The sequence below is a fragment of the Sorex araneus genome, chromosome 4 (genome assembly GCF_027595985.1).
Source record: "Sorex araneus isolate mSorAra2 chromosome 4, mSorAra2.pri, whole genome shotgun sequence".
In the NCBI taxonomy this organism is placed as follows: Eukaryota; Metazoa; Chordata; class Mammalia; order Eulipotyphla; family Soricidae; genus Sorex; species Sorex araneus.
Window position 1 is genome coordinate 143,642,098 of NC_073305.1, and position 24,517 is coordinate 143,666,614.

At 38.9% G+C, this 24,517-nt stretch overlaps 1 protein-coding gene across 1 annotated transcript; it reads left to right on the top strand.

The window, feature by feature from the left end:
- Positions 1 to 952: 952 nt before the first annotated feature.
- On the top strand, positions 953 to 24,003 carry LOC101547878 (nephrocan-like). Its single transcript, XM_004613995.2, has 3 exons — positions 953 to 1,141; positions 13,796 to 14,697; positions 23,556 to 24,003. Exons 1-3 carry the CDS (start codon positions 953 to 955, stop codon positions 24,001 to 24,003), a joined length of 1,539 nt encoding a protein of 512 aa, XP_004614052.1.
- The last annotated feature ends 514 nt before the right edge of the window (positions 24,004 to 24,517 follow it).

Sequence of the window (24,517 nt, forward strand, 5' to 3'; positions counted from 1 at the left end):
CAAAAGCTTTTCTGTATTAGAAAGAATTTACTCAGAGCCACCATCTAACGTAAAGCAGCTATGGGGAAGTTTAGGTCTCTCACTTGTGGGGAAAGAGCTTCTCTGTGAAGTTTCTTGCTTAAATGACTTCCAAGTTCCTTTGCAATGAAGATCATAGGAAACAAAAGGCAGCTACAAACGGGCATCCAAGTAAAGTGAAGTTTTTCTGTTTTGTCTTTGAGAGCTTAGAACTCACATATTTCCCCAAAAGAAACTGCAGGGTTTTTGGGTTTTTTTTTCATTCTTACAAAGAGATGACTACCTAAGACCCATTTCAATGGTTTATTTGAGTCAACAATATTTTTGAGGCACAAAAATGTTTTCTGAGTGTACTATTGAGTGGGTCAAGTGATTGATGACTAGAACCAGTTATCGGTGTCTCTATCTCTTCATTGCTCCCCATTGTTTCATCTGACAATAGAATGTTATTAGAACAACAATAATAAATAGAAAACCTGCCGATTTTCCTTCACTAGTTAATGTGAGAAGAAAACACCTGCTCACAGTCTCACAAAAAAATGGTTTTAATAAAGGGTCACTGAAAATTCAAAGGTTTTATAGCCTACTATAAAACAGCCCTTTGTCTTTTCCCACTAATTCCCTAGTGTCACATTTAACAAAACAAGGAAACTGCAGATAATAGAGGTGTTTGCAGATTAGCTTTCCAAGCCATAAATAACAGAAGGTTTTGCTCACCTACAAATATTAAGGCAGCTTATCAATGTTTAAGCCCCCTTCTTTGTCACGGTTGCTAACATTTTAACCCAGGTAAATTGAGAATTTTTTCTTGCCTGTCTTCTTCCATCGACAGAGTACACATTCATTAGATTCTATTATCAGATTTCATGGTATAAAGAGTGAGCTAGCCCCCAACGGCCCCACTAGCCTGCTACCCTCGGCACCGCTTGGGAAGATGTATCTGCTTTGCGCTCTCCTAGGTCTGCTCTCGCTTAGCGATGGTTTCCAGCCTAACTGTCCTGGAAGATGCAGCTGTGATTCAGGGCCGTCCGTGCAATGCTACAGGCTAACAGAGGTGCCTTCCGGTATTCCTGCCGACACCAAGAAGCTGTACATCAGCCACAGCAAAATTCAACACCTCCAGGTAACCCTCTAGCCGCTGCAGTTTTTACTTGGTGTAAAACGGGCAATCGAGGAGTTGTTAAACTTGATTTATGGGATCAAAACTTAAAAGCAATGGCTGTCAAGTTTGGTAGGCACACCAGCTCCCTGCTGTTCTGAACTTCTCAGATGGGTGTATATGCCGCTGGAGGCTTCTTTTTGAGGAAAGCAGCCAAGAAAGGGTTGACTCTCATTGATAGTATGTTGGTTTAGTTTTTATTTTAAAACTTTAAAAAGTGGTGGTGCGAAGTAGAAGTAAAGAACTGCTGCTTTCCTAGCAGAAATAATCTGAGAGAATACGACCACTTTATATCCCCAGGATTAAAAACCAAGTACTTATGGGGGCGGGGGCGGGAAATAGTTTTGTTTATGCTACAGAAAGCAGGTGATTCTTAGAACATTATAAGACTATCAAGATGAACCCAAAATAGAAAAATTATTCATACAAACTTTACATAGCAGTGAAGTATTAGCATCTACATGGAATCTTAGGTGAATGAAATGTGTTTTGTCTGACCATGTTACCGCAGCTTTTGTTTATGTATTTTTAATTATAACTTGTATTTTCAGGCTGACCTCTTCAGAGGCACAAAAAAAAAAAAGGTGCAGAGATTTTTACAGCCTTTTATAACATGAGTAATTTTCATTTGGACCATTGGAATTTTAAAAGCTATCAACAGACTAGTACTCTTATCCCAGTGTCTTCACTAGACTGGTAACCATCTTTGGAAAGTTAAAAAAGTTCTGGGTCTCGGTTTTTAGCTTGGGAAAGTGAGAAGGCTGGATCAGATAAGCTCTGCCAGAACCCCAAGAGACAGAAAATTCTATGGCTCTCTGATTTTCCCTTTACAGGCGGCTGCTTCTGCCTAACTGATCCAAACTCCAAGATAAGGAAATGGCTCTCTGCCATCCAGGTGCAGAGAAGCAGTGGGCCAGAGTATTTCCCCCTCTTTCTGGGTTAAGAAATTTTAATGCAGGTGCTACATAAGCACAGAGGGTTTAAAGTATGTGGCATGGCATTTATTCTGAGGCTCAATGAGCACAATAGCTCAGACTTATGTCTAGTATGTTTACTTTCCTCTTCTAATCTAACAGTACCTAATGCCAGACAACAAGTGTGACACCTACTAGGTCTCAGCATTCAAGGAACACACCTGGTTAAATGACAAGATGCTCAAATATTTATCCTGAGGATGTGAGATGTCTAGAGTTGGAGTGTCAGCTAAGCCTGCTAATGATCTCATGCTGCTGCTTTGCAGCTAATACGATGAAATTATATGTTTCATCAAACTCACTTGTTGAGTGAAGAGCATATTTTTGCTCTTTGTTTTTACTCAGTTAATTGTCTCTTGGAGGGTAGGTCAATGGAAGGCTAGGAATTTTATGAAGGAAATAAAAAACTGAGCAAAAGTATTTCTCATTTTAAAGCCTATTTTCAATGACTATGTCTTGCTTGGGTTTAGTGAATACAATGTATGATTTTGTTTATTTCATCTGAAATATAAACCAGGTATCTATATTTTAATTAAAAGTAATGGCATTTACTTACACATATAAAATATATTATATGATATATAAAATACAAATGTGCATCATGATATATAACACATATGTATGTCAATTATAATTTAATATATTTTAATGACTTGTTCATATAATTAAATTTTGTTTGACCCTGTAAGTGCTGTTTGATAAACGATGAAAAATTCTTAGCTCTGGTCTTCAAGAAAAAAGGAACAGTATCAATTTATTTAAAAGGAAAATGCTACTTCCCATCAGGCTCTATTGCTATTAGCCTTTCAGCCGGTCCTGTACTGCACTGCTGGTCTCCCTTTTCTCCTGGATCCCAACCTTTGTCCCCACCCTGAGTCCTGCATCTTCCTGGGGGTACTTCTATCCAATACCCTTAAACCTACAAAAATAGATACATGCCTACATTTCCATATCATCTTAGTTATCTGCTCTCTTGGTTATATCATAATCCTCACTATCCCTCCAACTTCCTCAGCAAAAATTCTGACTTCCTTTACCCCTTCCTGGTTGTTATCTCTTTTCCTTTTTAGCTCCCAGACTCTAATGTTATCTTTACACCTTATGAAGACTTCTAGTTATGTACCTACCCGCAGAATCTCAGCTTCCTCCTATTTATTTATTTATTTATTTATTTTGCTTAGGGGGCATATTTGGCAGTGCTCAAGTGCTAGTCCTGGCTCTGTGATCAGGGGTTCCTTCTAGCAGTGCTGGGGAGCATGCACATCTGTGGATCCCTCTGCATGCACTTGGCCCATTGAGCCATCTCTCCAGTCCCATTTATTTATTTATTTATTTATTTATTTATTTATTTATTTATTTATTTTTAAAATGTCTTTAAATAAATAAATAAATAAATAATTTAAATAAATAAATGATTTAAATAAATAAATAAATAAATCATCGTGAGATACAATTACAGATTTACAAATATTCGTGATTACATTTCAAACAATGTTTGAGCACCCCCTCCTTCCACCCGTCCGGCCCTCCTTCTTATCTATCTTCTTTCCTTACTCCTTTTGTTTTATTTTTTTTTAATTTCATAATTATCTTAATACTTACCTAAGCAAAGTCTCAATTTTACATTAGGGTCATAGTTTCCCTTTTTTATTCCTATACTATACAGCTAGGTGCTATCGGAGAGGACAACACAATCCCATCATAAACATCTAGATGTGTGTATGATTCGGAATAACCACAAATTTGTGAAGTTACTCCAAACTAAAGGTTTTCAGTATCATCTAGGTGTTCATTTTCACTTTCCTATCCTTTTGTTTCTTTGTGATCAAGTTCTACAGTTTTTTGATACTCTTTTCAAAGCTTCAGTTCAGTTTTAGATTGTCTTTGTAATCTCTGCCTTCTTTATATTCACAAACAACTGTTTGGTCTCCTATTTTACTGACAAATTGTGACACAGCTGAGGTGTTTGGACATTTCTTCCTTCAATTCCTGTTCACTGTGTCCTCCAGACAGAGGATGCGCCATTCCCTGTTCTAAGTCAAAGTATTCTTTCTTGCTTGCCCTTGATTCCGTGTTTCTCAGTTCACTTCAGACCCTGTTCCAACATTCTCTCTTCCTTGCATTTTCAGTTATTCTTTCATTGCTACTCTTATGTACTTCCCCCCTAAACATGTGGGGTAAAATGATAGTCTTCTTTCACTTAAAATAATGTTTTCAAAGTTAATCTATGTTGTAGCACCCTGTTAAAGCCCCTTCATCTTAAAGGCTGAAAGGCTAAACATCTTAAAGGTTTATACATGTTTCTTTTATTACAATAGAAAGAAAATTCTTTAAATTCCATCTTGGTAATTATTTCCCTGTAGTTGTAACTTTCTGTGAAAGAGTTATCTGCACTTCTCTCTAATTTTCCATCTATTTATTCTTTTCTTCACTGGTTTTTACTCAACCTGAAGAAATTATTCTAAGACAGTGGTGTACTTCTGTTTTTCTAAAATTCTTCATCTCTTGCCTTCATCAGAAATACCATATTTAGATGTCTTCAGTATTCCTCTAGGATATTTCTTTCCAGTAATCTTTTTTAGTTTCTTTTTCAATCACTTTCTCCTTGTTTTGAGGTGTTTTCTAGGAACTTTAAATACCATTCATTTCGTTCATTTACTAAAAAATTTATTCTTTGGTATATCCATTTCACTTAAGTTGTGATTGCTCTCATACAGAATATCCGTAACCTTTCCCCTATGTTTCAGACATATCCAGCTGCCCATTAAAACTTTCCATTAAAACATACATGTAAAGGGTCACAAAATATCATTCCCCAATGAGAATAAACTTTCCCCCCTAAACATGTGGGGTAATATGATAGTCTTCTTTCACTTAAAATAATGTTTTCAAAGTTAATCTATGTTGTAGCACCTGTTAAAGACCCTTCATCTTAAAGGCTGAAAGAAATTTTCCATTGTATAAATGTGTACTACTTTACTTATTCTTTCATCACTGTCACTGTCACTGTCATCCCGTTGCTCACTGATTTGTTCAAACAGGCACCAGTAACGTCTCACATTGTGAGACTTATTGTTACTGTTTTTGGCATATCAAATATGCCACGGGTAGCTTGCCAGTCAATTAATAAAATTTTGATGTTGTTTCATCCTTTGAGCTATAATAAATAATACTAATGTGAATATTCATGAAGAACATTTTATATAGACATAGTTTCATTTTTCTTGGGTAAATATCTAGTCATGGAATTTTGTGGGTAATACGTTTAACATTTTAAAAAATAGACTGTTTTCCAAAGTGACTGCATCATTTTCACTTTCCCATAGCAATATATGACAGTTTCAATTTCTCCCCAAGTTTTTATTTCATTCATAGCTACCCTAGTGGTGTCAGGTGGTATTTCACTGTAGTTTGATCTGCTTATCACTAATAGCTAATGATGTTGCGCATAGGCTTACTGTCAATCCTCTCTTTTGTTTTTGGGCCACACTTGGACAAGCTCAGGGCTTACTTCTGGTAGTGCTCAGGGGACCATATGTGGTGCCAGGACTTGAATTAAATTGTCAAGAGCCTTAAACCCTGTCTCTCAGCCACTCTGCCCTTTTTAAAATTGGGCTTTTCCTTCTTATTGGAGTGATAGCACAGCGGGTAGGGCATTTGCCTTACATAGGGCCAACCTGGGTTTGATTCCACTATCCCTCTCAGAGAGCCTGGCAAGCTACCGAGAGTATCCCGCCCGCAAGGCAGAACCTGGCAAGATACCCGTGGCATATTCAATATGCCGAAAATAGTAAAAGTTTCACAATGGAGACATTATGGGTGCCCTCTCCAGCAAATCGATGAACAATGGGACAACAGTGCAATTATTGAATCATAAGAGATATTTACTCTAAACACATCTTCTATCAGATATATTATTTACAATGTTTTAATTTTTTATTCTGTCTTTTCACTTTATTTTCCTTTGAAATACAAACGTTTTTTAACATTGACAAATCTGAATTGTTTTTGCTTTTTCTTTTGGTATCACATGTAAAATACTTTTACCAAACTCCAGTCCATAAAAGTCTATGACTATTTTTTTTTCTTTTTGGGTCACACCTGGCGATGCACAGGGGTCACTCCTGGCTCTGCACTCAGGAATTACCCCTTGTGGTGCTCAGGGGAACATATGGGATGCTGGGAATCGAACCCAGGTCAGCCGTGTGCAAGGCAAATGCCCTACCTGCTGTGCTATCGCTCCAGCGCCGACTATTATTTTCTTTCAAGAAATCCATACTTGCAGCTCTTAGATTCATGCCTATGATCCATTATGAGCTCATTTATTGTGTATAATGTGAGGAAGGAGTCTAACTCCATTCTCGGGTGCCCTCCATTCACAGCTATTGTTACAAACAGACCCCATGCTAAGTGACCTAGTTGACAGCTATTTTGAAGAGTGTAGGTTTATTTCAGCTCATATGTGCTCACATAGACAAAGTATAATTAAAGTAATAAATTAATAATAAATAATAAATTGATTGATTTATTCACAAAAATTAATTTAATAAACAATTAAATTAATCTCAGTGCTGTTATTTATATTGCTACATGTCAAAGTGATGTGCTTTCAAAGGCAGAGAACAAATGGGAATATTATTACAGTGGCAGTCAATTGAAATGATTGTGGCCATCCCAAGCCACCTCAAATTCCTAACTTCCTCCTCATTATGATATATATAAGCTGATCATCAAAGAGATGGATTATGGTTTATTTTTATACTCTCTCCATACTCTCGAGAAATTTTAAATTAATTGTTTACAGAAAATAAATGTTGCTTTGATTATGAGGGGGAAAATTAAAAAAAAAATTTTTTAAAGTCATCTTCTTGGTTTGGTTCAGGCAAGTCTGAAACAGTCAGAATCTGTGGGTGTTATCAGAGCCCAGGAAAGATGTGAGGCCCTATACTGTTTGGAGCAGGGATAGACTGCATTTGAAATCAGAAACAAAGTATGTTCATGGAAAGCCAGCAGGAGTTATCACTGAGCTTTGCTTTACTCCGTTTGTCTTTTTTAAAAACTTGCAGCTTGTTTCCATATATATTAGGCACACCAAGCTATGTAACTATGGTAGTAGGAGTGATACTTAGCTCAGAGTAATAATAAACATTTTATGCCTAATTGTTAACACCATTTCAGATTTCCTGTACTTTGAAAACAACATTAAAAACTGCCAATAGCTCCAAGGTTAGCTCTTGGGCAAAAACATCTCTTGCCGCAGGCATTGAGAAAATGGCAAACTGGTCTAGCAGATTTTTTCCTCCCCTGCAAGCTCTATTAAACTCAACTGAGAAGTTGAAAACCAGTGGGTACCTTCCTCACCATCTGTCACCTAACTTCATGTTCTTCAGCTAAATGCTTTTGGTAGCTACAATGCTAAAAATATGTATGTTGGAATTAGACAAACCTGTGGTTTAAAGCTTAATTTATTTACTTGTTAGCCAAACGTACTTGAATAGTGACCTTTGTGAAAGTAATAGCTTGCTTAAATTTAGGACTTTTAAAGGATCAAACACAGTGAATTCTTAGATAATGGTACTCATTTTAGGTTTAATAATAATTAGACATATCTGAATGACTCTGACAAAACTGTAGCACTATAGCACTGTCGTCCCACTGTTCATCGATTTGCTTGAGTGGACACCAGTAACGTCTCCAATGTGAGATTTGTTGTTACTATTTTTGACATACGAATATGCCACAGGTAGCTAAAATGAAATAAAAACCTTCTCTCTGGAACTTAACAGGACAATTAGCCAGTGGATTCAATTAAGATTATGAACTGTATGTCTTATTTAGGCCATTCCCTAAGGGCCAATGAGAAATGAAAATGAAATGGAAGCTCTGATATCATCCTTTGTCTGGCCCCCAATAAATTCCGTATTTTGATCTGTGTCATCTCTGAGACCTGTCAGATACTCAGCAATCTTGGGCTCTGTGGAATCCCAGACAAAAGTGAAAATATTAGAATCACAAAGTTCCTGGGGGAGGAGAACAACTGTTTAAGTGAAGATCTATGTATAAAGTTTTTCTGGCTTCACATTTCAAAAGCCTAAAAGGGGGCACCAGAGCACTTTAAAATTAAGAGTAGGTTAAGAATACTGAGCCATGGGCAAGTCATTAATTTTATTTGGGAGGGGGAATCTAAAATTCTTCATCCTTTAAATTGGAGATTTGGTCTAGATAATCTTTTTTTTTTTTCTTTTTGGGTCACACCCGGTGATGCACAGGGGTTACTCCTGGCTCTTCACTCAGGAATTACTCCTGGCGGTGCTCAGGGGACCATATGGGATGCTGGGATTCAAACCCAGGTCGGCCACGTGCAAGGCAAACACCCTACCCACTGTGTTATTGCTCCAGCCTTGGTCTAGATAATCTTTAAAACCTCTCTTTCTAAGACTCTATTACTAGTTTCCATATTTTGGTTTTCTTTTGAAAAACATTAATTGTGGGCCAATAGCAATGGAAAATGCATTAGAAAATGGTAGAAGAAAGGGCCATGGAATCTAAAAATATGTTGAAATTCTCAACTTTCAAGTTTGATAATAGAAAATATATTGAATAATTCACAGTCACAGTCATCCCATTGCTCATTGATTTGTTCGAGTGGGCACCAGTAACGTTTCATTGTGAGACTTATTGTTACTGTTTTTGGCATATCAAATACAACATGGGTAGCTTGCTAGGCTCTGCTGTGCTGGTGGAATACTCTTGGTAGCTTTCAGGGCTCTCCAAAAGGAGCGGAGGAATCGAACTCGGGTCGGCTGCGCGCAAGGCGAACACCCTATTGCCCTATAGCCCTATTGTGCTATTGCTCCAGTCCATTGAATAATTAAGAAAATTAATAATAGAGGGTTTTTTTTTCTTTTTGGGTCACACCCAGCGATGCACAAGAGTTACTTCTGGCTCATGCACTCAGAAATTACTCCTGGCAGTACTTCCTGGGACCATATGGGATACTGGGATTCGAACTCGGCTTGGCTGCGTTCAAGGCAAACGCCCTACCCTCTGTGCTATTGCTCCAGCCCTAATAATAAAGTTTTTAAAAACTTTTGAGCCCAACAAGTTCAAGAACAAAAAGGGGCATGAGAGATAGTACAGTGGATAGGGCTCTTTCCTTACATGTGGCTAACCCAGTTTTGATCCCGGAACCTCACTTTGTCACGCACGCCTCACCAGGAGTGATCCCTGAGTGAAGAATCAGGAGTAAGCCCTGGACACTGGCTGGGTGTGGCCAAAGCAAAACAAACAAAAGTACAAAATGATATTATTATTAAAACTAGATCTAATCAATTTAACCAATTAACCACCAAAAACATGAAATGTTAGCAGCAGTATATAGTCCAAAGAAGATAAAAAAAATTATTATTATAAATATCTTGGGCTGGAGTGATAGCACAGTGGGTCGGGCGTTTGCCTTGCATGTGGCCGACCTGGGTTCAATTCCATCGCCCCTCTCGGAGAGCTCGGCAAGCTACCGAGAGTGTCTAGCCCCCACGGCAAAGCCTGGCAAGCTACCCATGGTGTATTCAATATGCCACAAACAGTAACAACAAGTCTCACAATGGAGACATTGCTGGTGCCCACTTGAGCAAATCGATGAGCAACAGGATGACGGTGACAGTGATAAATATCTTAGTAGCACTGTCATCCCAGGCGGGATACTCTGGGTTGGCCGGGTTGGCCGCGTGCAAGGCAAATGCCCTACCCGCAATCCACTTTGAAATCGTATGGATCTACTTTGGCCTCAGCTACTGGCAGTCACCCTCGTGAACCAACTCCAGCACCACCATGTAAGCCTGCTTCAGAGACCCATAAATAAATATCAAAAGAGATCAAAAGCTGCAGTTAATCTCTGACCCGCACAAGGCTGAATATACAGGGGTAAATTGGAGCGGGGCAGATCAGCCTGGTGCCTGCCCAAGCAGAGCACCCGGCAGTTGCTTGCTCCCACAACCCAAAATCGCAGCCATATCCCCAGCCTCACTCCACCGTCTCAAAGCGGACCTCACCAAGATACAATCTGCTGAAAATTCTAATACGCGAATTTTGTGCCTGAAATCTCCAGTCTTTCTTGGGGTCAGGATGGGCTACCTCCCCCCATAAGCCTGGGGATTCACATCCACACTCCAAAGCTGCCACCCAGTTGAAAAACTACTCCAACCTTACCATCCTGATAAAAATACCAAATACCCTGAACAAACACCATGGCCTCTTAGCACCTGTATTGCAAGCCATAATGCACAAAAGGAAAAGGAGAGAGAGAGAGCAAGAAGAAAAGTGCTTCCTATAGAGGGAGGCAGGAGGTAGGGTGTTGAGGGATGGTGAGAAGGAAACAGGGGACATTGGTGGTGGGAAATGTACACTGGTGGAGGGTGGGTACTGGATCATTGTATGACTGAAACCCAATTTTGCAAACAGCTTTGCAATGGTCTATGTCATGGATATTCAATTAAAAAAATTTTTAAAAAAGGAATGTGGAGCTCATGTCCATTTCAGCCAGCTTAATCAGTAGCTGAATAAATAGCAGTACTCTTTTTTATTAATTAATTAATTTATTTTTAATTAGTGAATCACCGTGAGGGCACATTTACAGATTTATACACTTTTGTGCTTATGCTTCCCTCATACAAAGTTCGGGAACCCATCCCTTCACCAGTGCCCATTCTCCACCACCAGTAAACCCAGCATCCCTCCCACCCTCCCCAATCCCATCTCCCCCCACCCCACCCTGCCACTGTGGCAGGGCATTCCCTTCTGTTCTCTCTCTCTAATTAGCTGTTGTGCTTTGCAATAAAGGTGTTGAGTGGCCACTGTGCTCAGTCTCTAGCCCTCATTCAGCCTGCAACTCCCTTCCCCTACATGGCCTTCGACCACATTATAGTTGGTGATCCCTTCTCTGAGTTGCCCTTTCCCCAGAATGTGAGGCCAGCCTCCAAGCCATGGAGTCAACCTCCTGGTACTTATTTCTGCAATTCTTGGGTGTTAGTCTCCCACTCTGTTATTCTATATACCATAGATGAGTGCAATCTTTCTATGTCTGTCTCTCTCTTTCTGACTCATTTCACTCAGCATGAAACTTTTCATGCCGATCCACTTAAATACAAAATTCATGATCTCCTTTTTTCTGACAGCTGCATAGTATTCCATTGTATAGATGTACCAAAGTTTCCTCAACCAGTCATCCGTTCTAGGGCATTCGGGTTTTTTCCAGATTCTGGCTATTGTAAACAGTGCTGCGATGAACATACGTGTGCAGATGTTGTTTTGATTATACTTTTTTTGCCTCTATGGGATATATTCCCAGCAGTGGTATTGCTGGGTCAAATGGGAGCTCAATATCTAATTTTTTGAGAATCGTCCATATTGTTTTCCAGAAGGGCTGAACCAGTCGGCATTCCCACCAGCAGTGTAGAAGGGTCCCTTTCTCCCCACATCCTCTCCAACAGCGGTTGCTTTTGTTCTTTTGGATGTGTGCTAGTCTCTGTGGTGTCAGGTGGTATCTCATGGTTGTTTTGATCTGCATCTCTCTGATGATTAGTGATGTAGAGCACTTTTTCATGTGTCTTTTGGCCATTCGTATTTCTTTCTTGGTAAAGTTTCTGTTCATTTCTTCGCCCCATTTTTTGATGGGGTTGGATGTTTTCTTCTTAGAGAGTTCAACCAGTGCTTTATATACCATTGATATCAACCCCTTATCTGATGGGTATTGTGTAAATATCCTTTCCCATTCTGTGGATAGTCTTTGGATTCTGGTCACTGTATCTTTTGCGGTGCAGAAGCTTTTTAGTTTAATGTAGTCCCATTTGTTGATCTCTGTTTTTACTAGATTGTTTAGTTCTGTGTCACCTTTGAAGATACCTTAATCTTCAATATCGTGGAGGGTTTTTCCGACCTTGTCTTCAATGTACCTTATGGTTTGTGGTCTAATGTTGAGGTCTTTAATCCATTTTGATCTGACTTTTGAAATAGCAGTACTCTTACATTTAAAAAAAATTCCATCTTAAGGGCCAGAAATAGAGTATAGTGAGTGAAGTCCTTGTCTTGAACATAGCTCACTGAGTTTATTTCCCAGCATCCTCACCTATCCACCCTCACCTCAACCCCACCATGAATGATCCCTGAACACAGATCAGAAATAAGCCCAGAGCACAGCTAAGTGTGGTTCAAAAAAACCCAAACAAACCAAAGAAATAACAATAAATTCAGGGGCATGAGAGATAGTACAGCAGGTAAGGAGTTTGCACACAGCCAATCCAGGTTCAATCCCAGGCACTAGATATGGTCTCCTGGGCACCTCCAGGAGTGATCCCTGAGTACAAAATCAGGAGTAAGCCTTAAGCATAGCTGAATGTGGCCCCAAACAAACAAACAAGCAAACAAACAAATAAAAATTCTAGCTTAATACTAAAGCAGGTTGGAAATTCTGTAAAACTTTATCAAGTTGAAGAAAAAGTAAACAATTTCTCTTTTATGCCTAAACACGATCTTATGCTCAAATACCATGCATTACATTATATTATTTTAAAAAACAGTTGTATATCAAGTTGAGAGATTGGCATAGAGAAGACATATTAATTTGTTAATTATCTAACACTTAAAATTTAGGAGAGCTCTGATACAAGTATTGTGTTCGCTTCATTTTATTTATTAAATTATTTGGTCACATCCAGTGGTTCTCAGGGATTACTCCTAAGTCTGTGTTCAGGGCTCACTCCTGGCAGGCTCACAGGACCACCTGCAGTGCTGGGGAATGATCAAGGGTCAGCTGCATGCAAGGGCAGATGCCTAAACACCCAGTTATACTATCTCTGGCTTTCCTGGTCACATTCTTATGGATCTTTTTTAGTCACAAGATGCAAATTACAGAATAAGGAACAGGGAAGCCACTTTTCTAAAATATAAGATTTGAAAATACTTTTCTGCTAGGCCAGCTTTAACAGTCTATGGCCCATTTAATATTTCCACTTTTTTACATTATAAAAATATAAAGTGTAACTTATTATAAGAACTGAAACAGTCCAATCTATCGATAGTGAAAATGCTTTGTAATCTTGTTCTCTAGAATTAGTAACTGTTAACAGTTTGATGAAAGATTTACAGGTGGTTTCAGTCTTTAGGCTATTTGAAATAACGCAACAACCAACATCCTATTGCATAAAGCATTGCGTAATTTGTAAATATTTCTGTCTGGAAGTGAACTAGCTGGGTCAAATAATATACAGCAAGTTGGTCAGTCTTACATATTATCACCTATAGTGTGTGAAAGTGCTTAAAATATATTTTAAAAATTTTATTTTATTAAAAGTACTGTGATTTGCAGACGTTCATAGTTGAATTTTAGACATATGATGATCTAGCACCAAAGTGCTTAAAATAGTTTTATATTTTACCCTGTTAGAAATCATAAATAAAAATAGCCCCAAACTGGCTTCTACCTTTGTTCGCGAGATAATTTTAGGAAAATCCTAAAACACTGAATAATTAGATAATTAAACAAATGTTTCTGACAGTGTGTTTATTTGCTATCTAATGATGACAGTGTATTTTTTCTACAGCAATCTTAATATGTTGCTTTTCGTCCCCCACCCCTCCTTCCTTGTAGTTATCGAATTTCATCCAAATGTTGGCTCTAGAAGATTTCATTCTGCTGGCCAGTGGAACAGAGTCTGTAGAAAAGGACACTTTCAAAACTCTGCATACCTTGAAGACCTTGGAACTCTGGAAAAATAAGTTAAGACAAGTTCCTGGTTCTCTTCCAAGTAATCTTGAAGTATTAAAGCTAAATGATAATTTAATACATGTCCTACATGAATCTGATTTTGAAGGACTGAAAAAATTAAAAATCCTTGAACTTAAAAACAATCTCCTCTCTGCCCTTCCAGCCAGTACACTGTCCTCCCTTGTCACCTTGCAAAATCTCATCTTGGATGGCAACAGTATTGAGTCTGTGGCTGGACCACTGATCCTTCCCCATTTGAAACGTATGAGTTTAGAGAATAATAAATTACATCTTATACCAGTCAATTTCTTTAATTCTCTTCAGTCTTTGCAGTTTCTCAGTTTCAGTGGCAACTTTCTGACTAAAATTCCTATCAGTCTGCCCAAATCCTTGCTCTCTTTAAAGATGGAGAGAAATCAGCTCAAAGTGGTAAAATTTCGGGATATGAAACACTTGGAGAATCTTTCCCATCTTTACCTGTCAGAAAACTCACTTTCTTCCATAGATGGGGCACAGCTTCTTGCCAATTTAACCACTCTTGAGTTGTCCCAAAACCAGCTTAAGACATTGCCTCTCAGATTACCAGCTAGACTACAAAAACTTGATATCAGCAATAATCTAATTCAGAGGGTTACAGCTCGAGACTTTCAGGATCTCCGAGACTTGAAACACTTATTTCTGGACAACAACATTGTCAGCTTGTTCGAAGCTGGAGCCCTGCAAAGGTGTTCTCAACTGTCCAACCTGGCTCTGGAACAGAACCTACTATTATCCATTCCTCTAAGGTAAGTGCGCATGATCACTTACTGTAACTGCCACAAGATTTTCCCAAGCAAGAAAATTACAGCAGACACAAATTAATGGATCAGGGCTACATGTTTGGATGTAGCCTTTTATACCTATATAAAAATGGGCTTAGGGATAATGATTTTATTTTTATTATTTATTTTCATTTTGGGGCCACACCTGCAATGCTCTGGGGTTATTCCTAGCTCTGTGCTCAGGAATTACTTCTAGGGACTTGGGGGACCATATGGGTTGCCTGGGATCAAACCGGGTTGGCCACATGCAAGGCAAGCACTTTACCTGCTGTAGTATTACTCCAGCCCCCTAGGGGCAAAGACTTTAAACTGCAATTTATGAGTACTGGGGTTATAGTATTCTGCCTATCCCAGTTCAAATCTCTGGCACCACATATGGTCCCCCAGGTGCTACCTGGGATCAGTTCTGAGCATAGAACCAGGAACAATCCCTGAGCACTTTCAGATGTGGCCCCAAACCTTCCCCTCCCCCAAAAAAGTTTTACACAGAGGTTTGCCATCTCCAGCCCTCAAGCTGAATTTCATGCTGACTTAATTAATGTCATCTGTGGGACAAGACAACAACAGGTGAGATACAGAATTGCAAGTATTTAAAGACATGTTTACATGATGAGAAGTTAGTACTTATAAATAAGCTGTGTTTTGGTTTCAACAAGCAGACTAGATCCAGAACAGAACGTGAGGAAAACTAACAGAACAGAATGTGAGGAAAAATGGGGGCTGTGGGAGGATCAAAATATTTACATTTTTGAAAGCACTGGAAGAAAGTGAAGAATTTAGCTGTGGCAGGGAAATTGTTCTAGACCAAGGCTTCTTGAACTTTTTTTTTTTTTGCCTAAGAAATCAAGACAGTGAGCATTGCCAGAAACCCCTCAGATCCATGACAAGGTTGACTTAAAATGAATTTTCGATCATTGTGCATTTAGAACATTTTAGTGTTGCCAATTTTTTCAGTAGCCCTACATTCAGTTATACTATCCAGTTTAAGAAACTAGTTTCAGGGCCAGAGCGATAGTACAGGAGTTAGGACATTTGCTTTGCATGCCACTGACCCGGGTTCAATCAGCGACATCCCATAAGGCCCTGAGCACTGCCAGAAGTAAGAAGTTCAGAGCCAGGAGTAACCCCTGGGCACCGCCAGCATTACCACCCCTCCCCGACAAAAGAAGAAAATAGGGGAAAAAAAAAGAAAGAAACTCAATTCTAGATTGAACCACCAATACAAAAGAGTTTAAGGCAAGAATGCCTTCACTGTTTCAAGACTTCAATAGTTGTTTATTTAAATAATTTTTCTGCTGTGTTCTAAGTCTTTATTTTATATAACTGCATGCCCCTGTTCCAAGAAAAAGAACATTTAGAAGATAAAAACTTATCAAACAGGTTAGGGAAGGATTATATCATATATGAACTTTCAGAAGGCAATGACTGCCATGGGTAAAATTATAAGCTCAGTGGATTTTTCTATTTGGGTGACTTTTAGAAGGCGTTTAGTTAAGTATTTCTGCTAAGTTTAATGAGTGAAAAGTAGCTTAATTATTTACTCCTGCCAGGATATTTGTGTTTTAATAGGTGACTATAGAGAGCAGAATGCTTTTACCCAGTGGAGTGTATAATGGAATTGCAAGCCTGAGCTAACAATTCACAAATCTGATTTCACATTTGAATTATCTAGATACCTTTAAAAAAGCATACTCATGTCCAAACATCACTTCAAACTAATTAAATCAGGCACCCCAGGGTTGGGGCCTACCCATCCCTAGTTTTCAAAAGCTCTCAGAAGCTCTAGTTTTAAAAAGAACAGTTGATAAGCAGCCAGTTTGAGAACCTAATGAGCAAGAACAATGAGCAGTTTAAGAGATGGGTTTGGGCTTTCCATTGTGGCTTAAATTAAGCAACAGTCGGTTCTGTCCAACAATTGTGCACTAGGACAGTGAGTTTAATTTCCCCCATCACTTCCACCCCTACAATTCCCTACTCCTACTGTTTTTTTAATTGAAAAAGTAGAAATGAGCCAGCACAGTTTCTGGTAGTTTGCCTCCCATGAAGAATTAAAACACAAAGAAACCTATTGCTTGCATTTGAATTTTAAAACTTTTATTAGTAAGTTTTAAACAGTGTACCTTTCTTCTTTCTTATTTGCATACTTCTTATTCATACACAAAATTGCACTTTAAAATTCAGTTTTCTATAAACAAAATGCAAACACAACCTACTCTTATCACAAACGTTATCACAGATTCCTTCTTTTGCCTACTATACTCCATGCTGCATTTTGTCAAGAAGATAATGGCAAATGGGGCTTGCAAGGGGTTTTCTTTCTTTTCTGTTTTGCTACAGTCAGCTATACTCAGGGGACCAAGAAGTGCTGAAACCTAAACCAAGTGTTCCACATGAAAAATTTGGATACCAGTTCTTTGAGTATCTCCCCACCCCTTAAGTACATACACTAAAATATCTCCTGTATTTTCCTCAACATGCTAGTTGAGACAAATACCCAATATTTGCTTAGTGTTTACTAAAACTATTCTGCCCTGTTACTCTTTACTCTATTCTTTTACTGTAAAATAAAATTATTTTACTTTTCAGATGAAGACATTAAAGTTAAGAGTACTAAGAAATTTGGGGCCAGAGCAGGTGGGGTGTTTGCCTTGCATGTGGCTGGCTCTCGTTCCATCTCTGGCTCCCCATATAGTTCCCCGAGCAACACCAGGAGTGATCCCTGAGTACAGAGACAGGAGGAACCCCTGAGCATTGCTGGGTGTGACCCAAAAAAGTAAAAAAAAAAATATTAAGAAATTTACTCAAAGTCACATGGCCAGTCAGTGGTAGAATCGGAGTTAAGTACAGTATTCTAACTTCTGCATGAGGGAATTCTAACTCCCTCTTGATCATCCGTCTATAATCTACCATCAACAGTACACTACACTAATCCTAACGCCCCAGAGCAGGATCTCACTTTGTTTCCGCTTCACATTTCATTCATCGGCAGCTCAGTCAACTGATAGAACTCATAGCACCTTTTCTTTCTGCACTCTCCAGTAACTCAAATTTAGAATCTTCCTACAAGCAAATGCAAGTCACATTTCATCTTTTTTATACTCCAGCGCCATCTGCTGGCTAAATCGTGTGTATGCCCTTTTTATTCTCAAAACAGACAACTCAAGAAAACAACGCATTTCTAGAAACATGTTTGTCTTAACATAACTCACATGTACATCAAAACAATAAGTGGCTTCCCAAACACCACAACACCAGGAGTGTTATTGATGCATATTGCAATATCTTTCTTGTTATAAAGTTTATAGAAACAAGAATGGGAGGAAAAACCCCAAACAACAAAACAACACAATCCCAAGAACAGGGATTTTAGGATACTCAGTCCACAACTGAATAATTAGACTTGTTTTGGAGATTTTGGCTTCCTCATTTTTATTAACTTTTATTGTGTGACTTATTTATTGTGTATACTGAGCACTATTATCTGCAGGATGAATAATCAGAAGTTTTAAGTTTTAAAAAAGCCAGATAATTTACCTAAACCAGTGGACTGAAACCAGTGGACTGGTAAACAGAACCGCCTAAGTTTGAACTGAAATCTTACTAGGTAGTTGGGACTCTGGTTCACACTACTTCGTCTTTCTCTGGTGATAGTGTCTTGTACTCTTAACAGGAAGAGTCTTGCTCAGTGTTACAATTAATAGTCCACCTTTCTACAAAAGACAAATAATAAAGCCTGTACACAAGAGATGTTGTCTATACCTGTTAAAGGTAGACCTTAATAAGCTGAAAGTGCACAGAATTGCATTTTCTTGGGATTCACTTGAAATGGAACTCAGTAATCAAACTGCTAGAAATCATGAAATGATTTTCCCTGGTAGATTAATCTATGTTGTTAGGTAAATTTTATTTTAACTGAGATGCTTTTATTTATTTAATTTGTTTGGGGGGGGCAATAGGGAGTCTGCTAGCAATGCTCAAGAAGTTGGTGCCCAGGAGAAACTCAGTCAACTGGGTATGAGGATTAAATTCCTGGCATAGAAATGGGCTGGTGCTTGGACCACGTGGCAGTGCTGGAAGGGAGCATGTGGTGCTGAGGATTAAACATGGGGTATTGCACAAGCAAATCATGCACCTCAGCCCTGTGGGCTATCTTCTCAGTCCCTGAAAAAGAACTTTCAATGAATAAAACTTTAAAATATGGGGCTGGAAGGACAGTATAGAGATTAAGGCTCTTAACACAGCTTGAACACAGCTGACCTTGGTTTGATCTCTGGCACCATCTATGATTTCCTCAGCAGCACCAGGAGTGGCCTCTTTGAGCACAGTGTCAGGAGTGTGCCCTGAGCATTGCAGGATGGGCCCAACCCAAAACAAAATACTTTAAATATTCCAAAGCACAAATTTTGGTTCCTTGAACATGGCTCAGTGATAGAGTGCTGCCTTACAAGGGTGAGTCTGATCTGGTCACGAGTTGAATCCTTCACATGGCCTTACAGCTCTGCTGTTTGGGATCCTCAGTATCACAATAAAGCATGCTACAGTCAGCACGGGGCAATGAAGTGTGTGTGTGTGTGTGTGTGTGTGTGTGTGTGTATGTGTGTGTGTGTGTGTGTGTGTGTGAAGACATTGGTGTTCAAACTCTGTGAATGAGTGTTTGACCCCTGGTGATCACAGCAAACACCAAACACCATGTTACAAACACCAAAACCAAGTGTGAAACCACATGTGTACAATCCTAGGTACGACAGAAACAACAACAAAAGAAAGGCGGCAGGAGGCATTTTTTAAAAGTACAAATACTTAGCTCTGTATATGTATTTTATAGGTCTGACTATGAATGCAAGTATATAACAGACAAACATATACACAAAAAATGAAAATCCGAGGTGAAAATTTAGGTTTAGTAACATTCTAAAAGGTCAGTAATCTAGGATGAAATTCATACCCAAAATTCATGAGAACAGTACTGTGGAAAACCAGAAAGCAATAGTGTCATAAAATATTGTCACCCTCTTTAATCTTGCTCCTTGTTCTGATAATTTTATATAGTTTCTCACTTCCACCTAATGCTAGGATTTATATCCCATAAGGATGGAAATTTGTGTCTGTTTGGTTCACTGTCTTACCTCAAAATCTCAGACAGCATAAGACAGTATCAAGTATGCATATATAAACTTTTTAAACATGTAAGTATTCAAAAATACTTAATGAATTAAAAAATGGATTTCTTAAAAGCAAAAACTATGGATTTATTTGCTTTTCTCTTTGACATAGCAATCATATCACCATGATAAACTGCTTTTGATATTTACATACTATAACTTATACTAAGTTATACTGAATACTAAGGGACATGAACAAATATCCAGGGTGTTCACATTACAAGAAAACAACAGTGATGATACGTCAAGAGTCTTTGGAAGACTATTACCCCCTACCATCCCATAAAAATGCTATAATTCTTATATCTCATTAAATAAAAAGAACAGCACTTAATATAAAGTAGCAGAAATATTTTCAAGTTTATACTGTATTTAAAAAAATTCTTTATTGAATCACTGTGAGATAGATCCTGACAAAGTTGTTCATTGTAAAAAATACAAAGATGTGTGATGTCATGGTGTGGTGTGTTGTTCTCGGGCCGGCTCTCTCTCTCTCTCTCCCCCTCCCCGTCTCTCTCTCTCTCGACGCTTGCGTTTGGTGCTCTTGAGCCACTGTGTATGGATCGGATAGGGATGGCTCCTCCTTTGTGCTCTGCTTCTGTGTGTGCCACTGTGCTCTATTCTGTCTGTCTCTGTATCTCTGTCTCTGTAGTCTTTCCTCTGGTCTCTTCCGACCTCTCTTCTTCTGATCTCTCTCTCCAGAGCCCTTCTGCTTCAGTCTCTGGAGCCCCACTCTCTCTCACTTCTCACTTGCTTTGTGCTCTTTTTTTCCCCTGCTTCTGGCTCCGATGATTCTCTTTTGCTCTGTGCTCTGCTTCTGTGTCTTCTCCCTTGCTTCTGTGTCTTCTCCCTCTGCTTCTCTTACAGTCTTAGTTTATATAGCAGTCACATAGGGTGGTGACACAAAGGTGGGTTGAACATTAACAAACCAACAAAGAGGGGTAAAACCACTCCTCTAGGAGATTAACTCAAGGTCAAAATCTAATTTAAAGAGATTACTCCAGATTACTAGGAGATTCGAGTAAGGGCGGGATCCCATCCAAGGTATGTCACTTTCTTCTTTCCTCAGCTAGTAATCCACTTAAATAGTTATAGTAAATTTACTTCTAATATTTCTAGCAATGCCATTCTGTATGAGCACAGTAAGAGATATATCAAACTTAAAAGTTTGGTTCTTCCTGAGGACATTCACTATATATTCCAGACCACAGTCCTCAGCTCAGGTTAGTCTTCCTAACCCCTGCAGGGTCCTAATCTCATTGTTACTTTTGGATTATGACAGCATTTGTCTATGACCATGCTCTCAACTTATAGTTGAGTGGCGCTTTGGTCTGGCCCATTTTGATGCCAGGGTAGCTCACAGATTGCCCTGGATCCATTCAGTCCCTTGTTGGGACCCTGCTTTTGGGGTGCTAGGAACTAAGGGCAACTGAGTCAAGAATGCAGATGCCCAGGAGTAAATATCATTGGAGTCAATCAACTCCCAAGTTATAAAGAATAATATTAACTGTCTTCCTGTGTCCATATAGAAAGGACATTGCTTTAAGGTAAACTAAGTTCCCTGCAGCAAGGCTGAAAGGACAAACCCAATGTTATCCTACAGTTCATGATTAGACCACCCTTACCATTTTTAAGTGTATAGTTCAATATTACCAAATATTTTTACACTGTTGTACAATCAGTCTCCAGAACCTTATGTTTTGTAAAACTGAAAGTATATACCCATCAATCACTTCCCTATTGCTCAGTCTGTGACAACTATCAACCCCCTGATGACTATCATTCTACTCTCACATACAGTAGTTTATTTCTTTGTGACAGGCTTTGCCACCCCATTTAGTACATTTACAATAGTGTCCTAAGGCATATCTATGTTGGAAAGCATGTCAGAGTTTACTTCACAACTGGTAGTACTCAGGGTTCACTCCTAAGGGTGCTCACCATGTGGTACCAGTAATTGAACTCTGGCCACTTGAACGGAGCATGTGCTCAGCACATTGGGCTACCTCTTTAGTCCAATGTCCTCCCTATTTTGAGCTGAATAATCTTCCCTCTCTGTGCACATGTATTTTGCTTATGCACTAATTTGTCAATGGTTGCTCAAATTGCTTCACATTTCAACTATTGCAAATTCAGCATAAGAGTTTGGCATGGATATATGAGTATCTCCTTGGGACTCTGCTTCCACCTCTTTTGAGTTATATGCAAAAGAAGAATTGTTGGATCATACAGTAATTTTAGTTAGATTTTGAGGGGCCACCATTCTGCTTTCCATACTGATTGCACCAGCTTCCATTCTTACCAATGAGGCACAGGGTTCTGCTTTCTCCAATCCTTGATATTTTCTGTATCTGGATGGTAGCCATCCTGGTGAGTGTTCTGTTCATCTTAGAACTTTTCAGTACATTCTGACTCAGAGGTCCTAGTTTACACTCTACACATGGAATTCGCCATGTCTCCAACTTTTGCTTTTTTAAGTGAAGACTAGAATTCTGAAGAGAAGATCGTGTGGCCATTGTTCTTATGCAGCTGAGACACATCACTATGGAGGTGTAGTGTTGCTTCTGAATCCTTCCACTATCAGAGGCAGGAAAAAGGTCTTAAAATTATGGGTTAACATTTACAATGCACATTAAAAATTAAAGAGGATTTTTCTCCCTTTATTTATATTAGTGTATTTCCCCCTTACAAAGCAAATCTTGGCTTCTTAATAATATTCTATATTTACTTAACATTTTAAAAAAATCTTGTCATTAAAATTATGTTTAAAATGTAACTGAGAGAAAATACTCTGGAGATCCTTTTGTTTATCGAGTCTAAGGCTTACCTTCTTTTATTCTTATAAATATGATAAAATATGTGATACACTAGACCAGATAGATAGTACAGCACGTAAGGTGTTTGCTTTGCACATGGCTGGGTGCATTCCTAGAGGCTGCAAGCACCAAAAAATGGTCTGAGTCACAGGTATCCACTTAGCTGGCTTAGAATCGCCAGTGGGGCTACACCACCTACAGGCCAGAAAATGCATGATTATTTTTATTTTCCTTCTACATCATAGAGAACAACATCTTGACTGCTTTGATTTGAATATAAAATAGTGAATTAGAGTTTTGGGGCAGTGAAATTATTGGAAACATTTTTCTTAAAATTTATTTAATATATCTCATTCGACAAGAAAAACAGAGCTTTATCATCAGAAATCAGAAAAATCAGAGAATGAGAAAATAAAAACCTATGAAAAAGAGTTTAAGAACCTATATCTTGGGATTTTTAAGAACCTATATCTAGGGGCTGGAGAGATAGTACAGTAGGTAAGGCTCTTGTCTTGAGTGTGGCTGCCCAGGTTTGATCCAGGCATCCCATATAGTTCTCAGAGCATCATCAGGAGTGATTCCTGAATGCAGAGCTTGGACTAATAAGCCCTGAGGATCATCAGGTGTGCCCTTGTGCCCTCCTTCAAAAAAAAAACCCAATAAAATCCTATCACCTAAGATGATTTTGCACTTAGGATTAATTTTTCAAAATGAAGTTTGTTCCCTAGCTTCAGGTCGGACAGAACTGTAGAGAATGGGTGCAACATTTCTCATTTTGAGTTGTCTTGGTAACGAAAGAACTGCGATATGGCCTCTGTTCACATCCTGTTTCATGCCTTTGCAGGCTCCCGGAGACCTTAGCCAGGCTGGACCTTAAAGGCAACGCCATTCAGGACATTGCTGAGAGGGAACTCAAGGATCTCAAGCAGCTTCAGGTTCTAAACCTCCGGAACAACAAGATCTCTGCCTTAGACCTGAAAGCCTTGGAGGGGCTGCCTCGCCTCAGGCACCTGTATCTGGATGGAAACCCATGGAACTGCACCTGTAGTCTCCTGAGAGCCAGAGAGGTCCTGAAGGCTAAAGGCACAGACGTGAGGGGAGGACAATGTGCAGCACCAGCTGAACGACAAGGCGAGAGCTGGATGTCTTCCAAGAAGATCATGAGGCAATGTGAGCATCACTTACATCAGACCGAGAAAAACAAAGACACCAAAAAGAAACCCAAACCGGAAGAGCACACCAGCATCAAAATCAACATGGATGATGACTATTATGATTATGAGCTAGATTAAGCATGAGCTTCTTTACTAGCTTAGAAATGTTTGCTTAATTTTTAAAACAGGTTTCATTCTTCAAACAGTTTTAGGATCCCAGCAGAGCTGAGTGGAAGGTAGAGGAATTTTCCACAGACCTGTTCTGCCTACGAACTCTTACTGACACAACATTATCACTGAGAATCTGTACTGCTCATTGGTCTTCACTCTTCGTGTTATCAGTTTTATGAGTTCAGACAAATGTTTAATAAAGCATATGTGTGCAACATTATATTACCTTGCAGAGTAGTAACAGTTCCCTGAAAATCATCTGTGCTGTAGATGTTCTTCAATGATCAGTCTCTGCAGCAATAGACAATGCATTTGGATGTACAAGATGCTTCTCCTTTTTAAAAATTCTTTTTGTTTTCTTAAATTTCTTTTAAATGAGGGTTAAAATCAGTTGAGTGGGGGGGGCGGGCAAGTAGAAAGGAACAATGATAAGAAGTGATTCCTTCCATTTTAAATGTGATTTGTATTTGTTTTATACTGA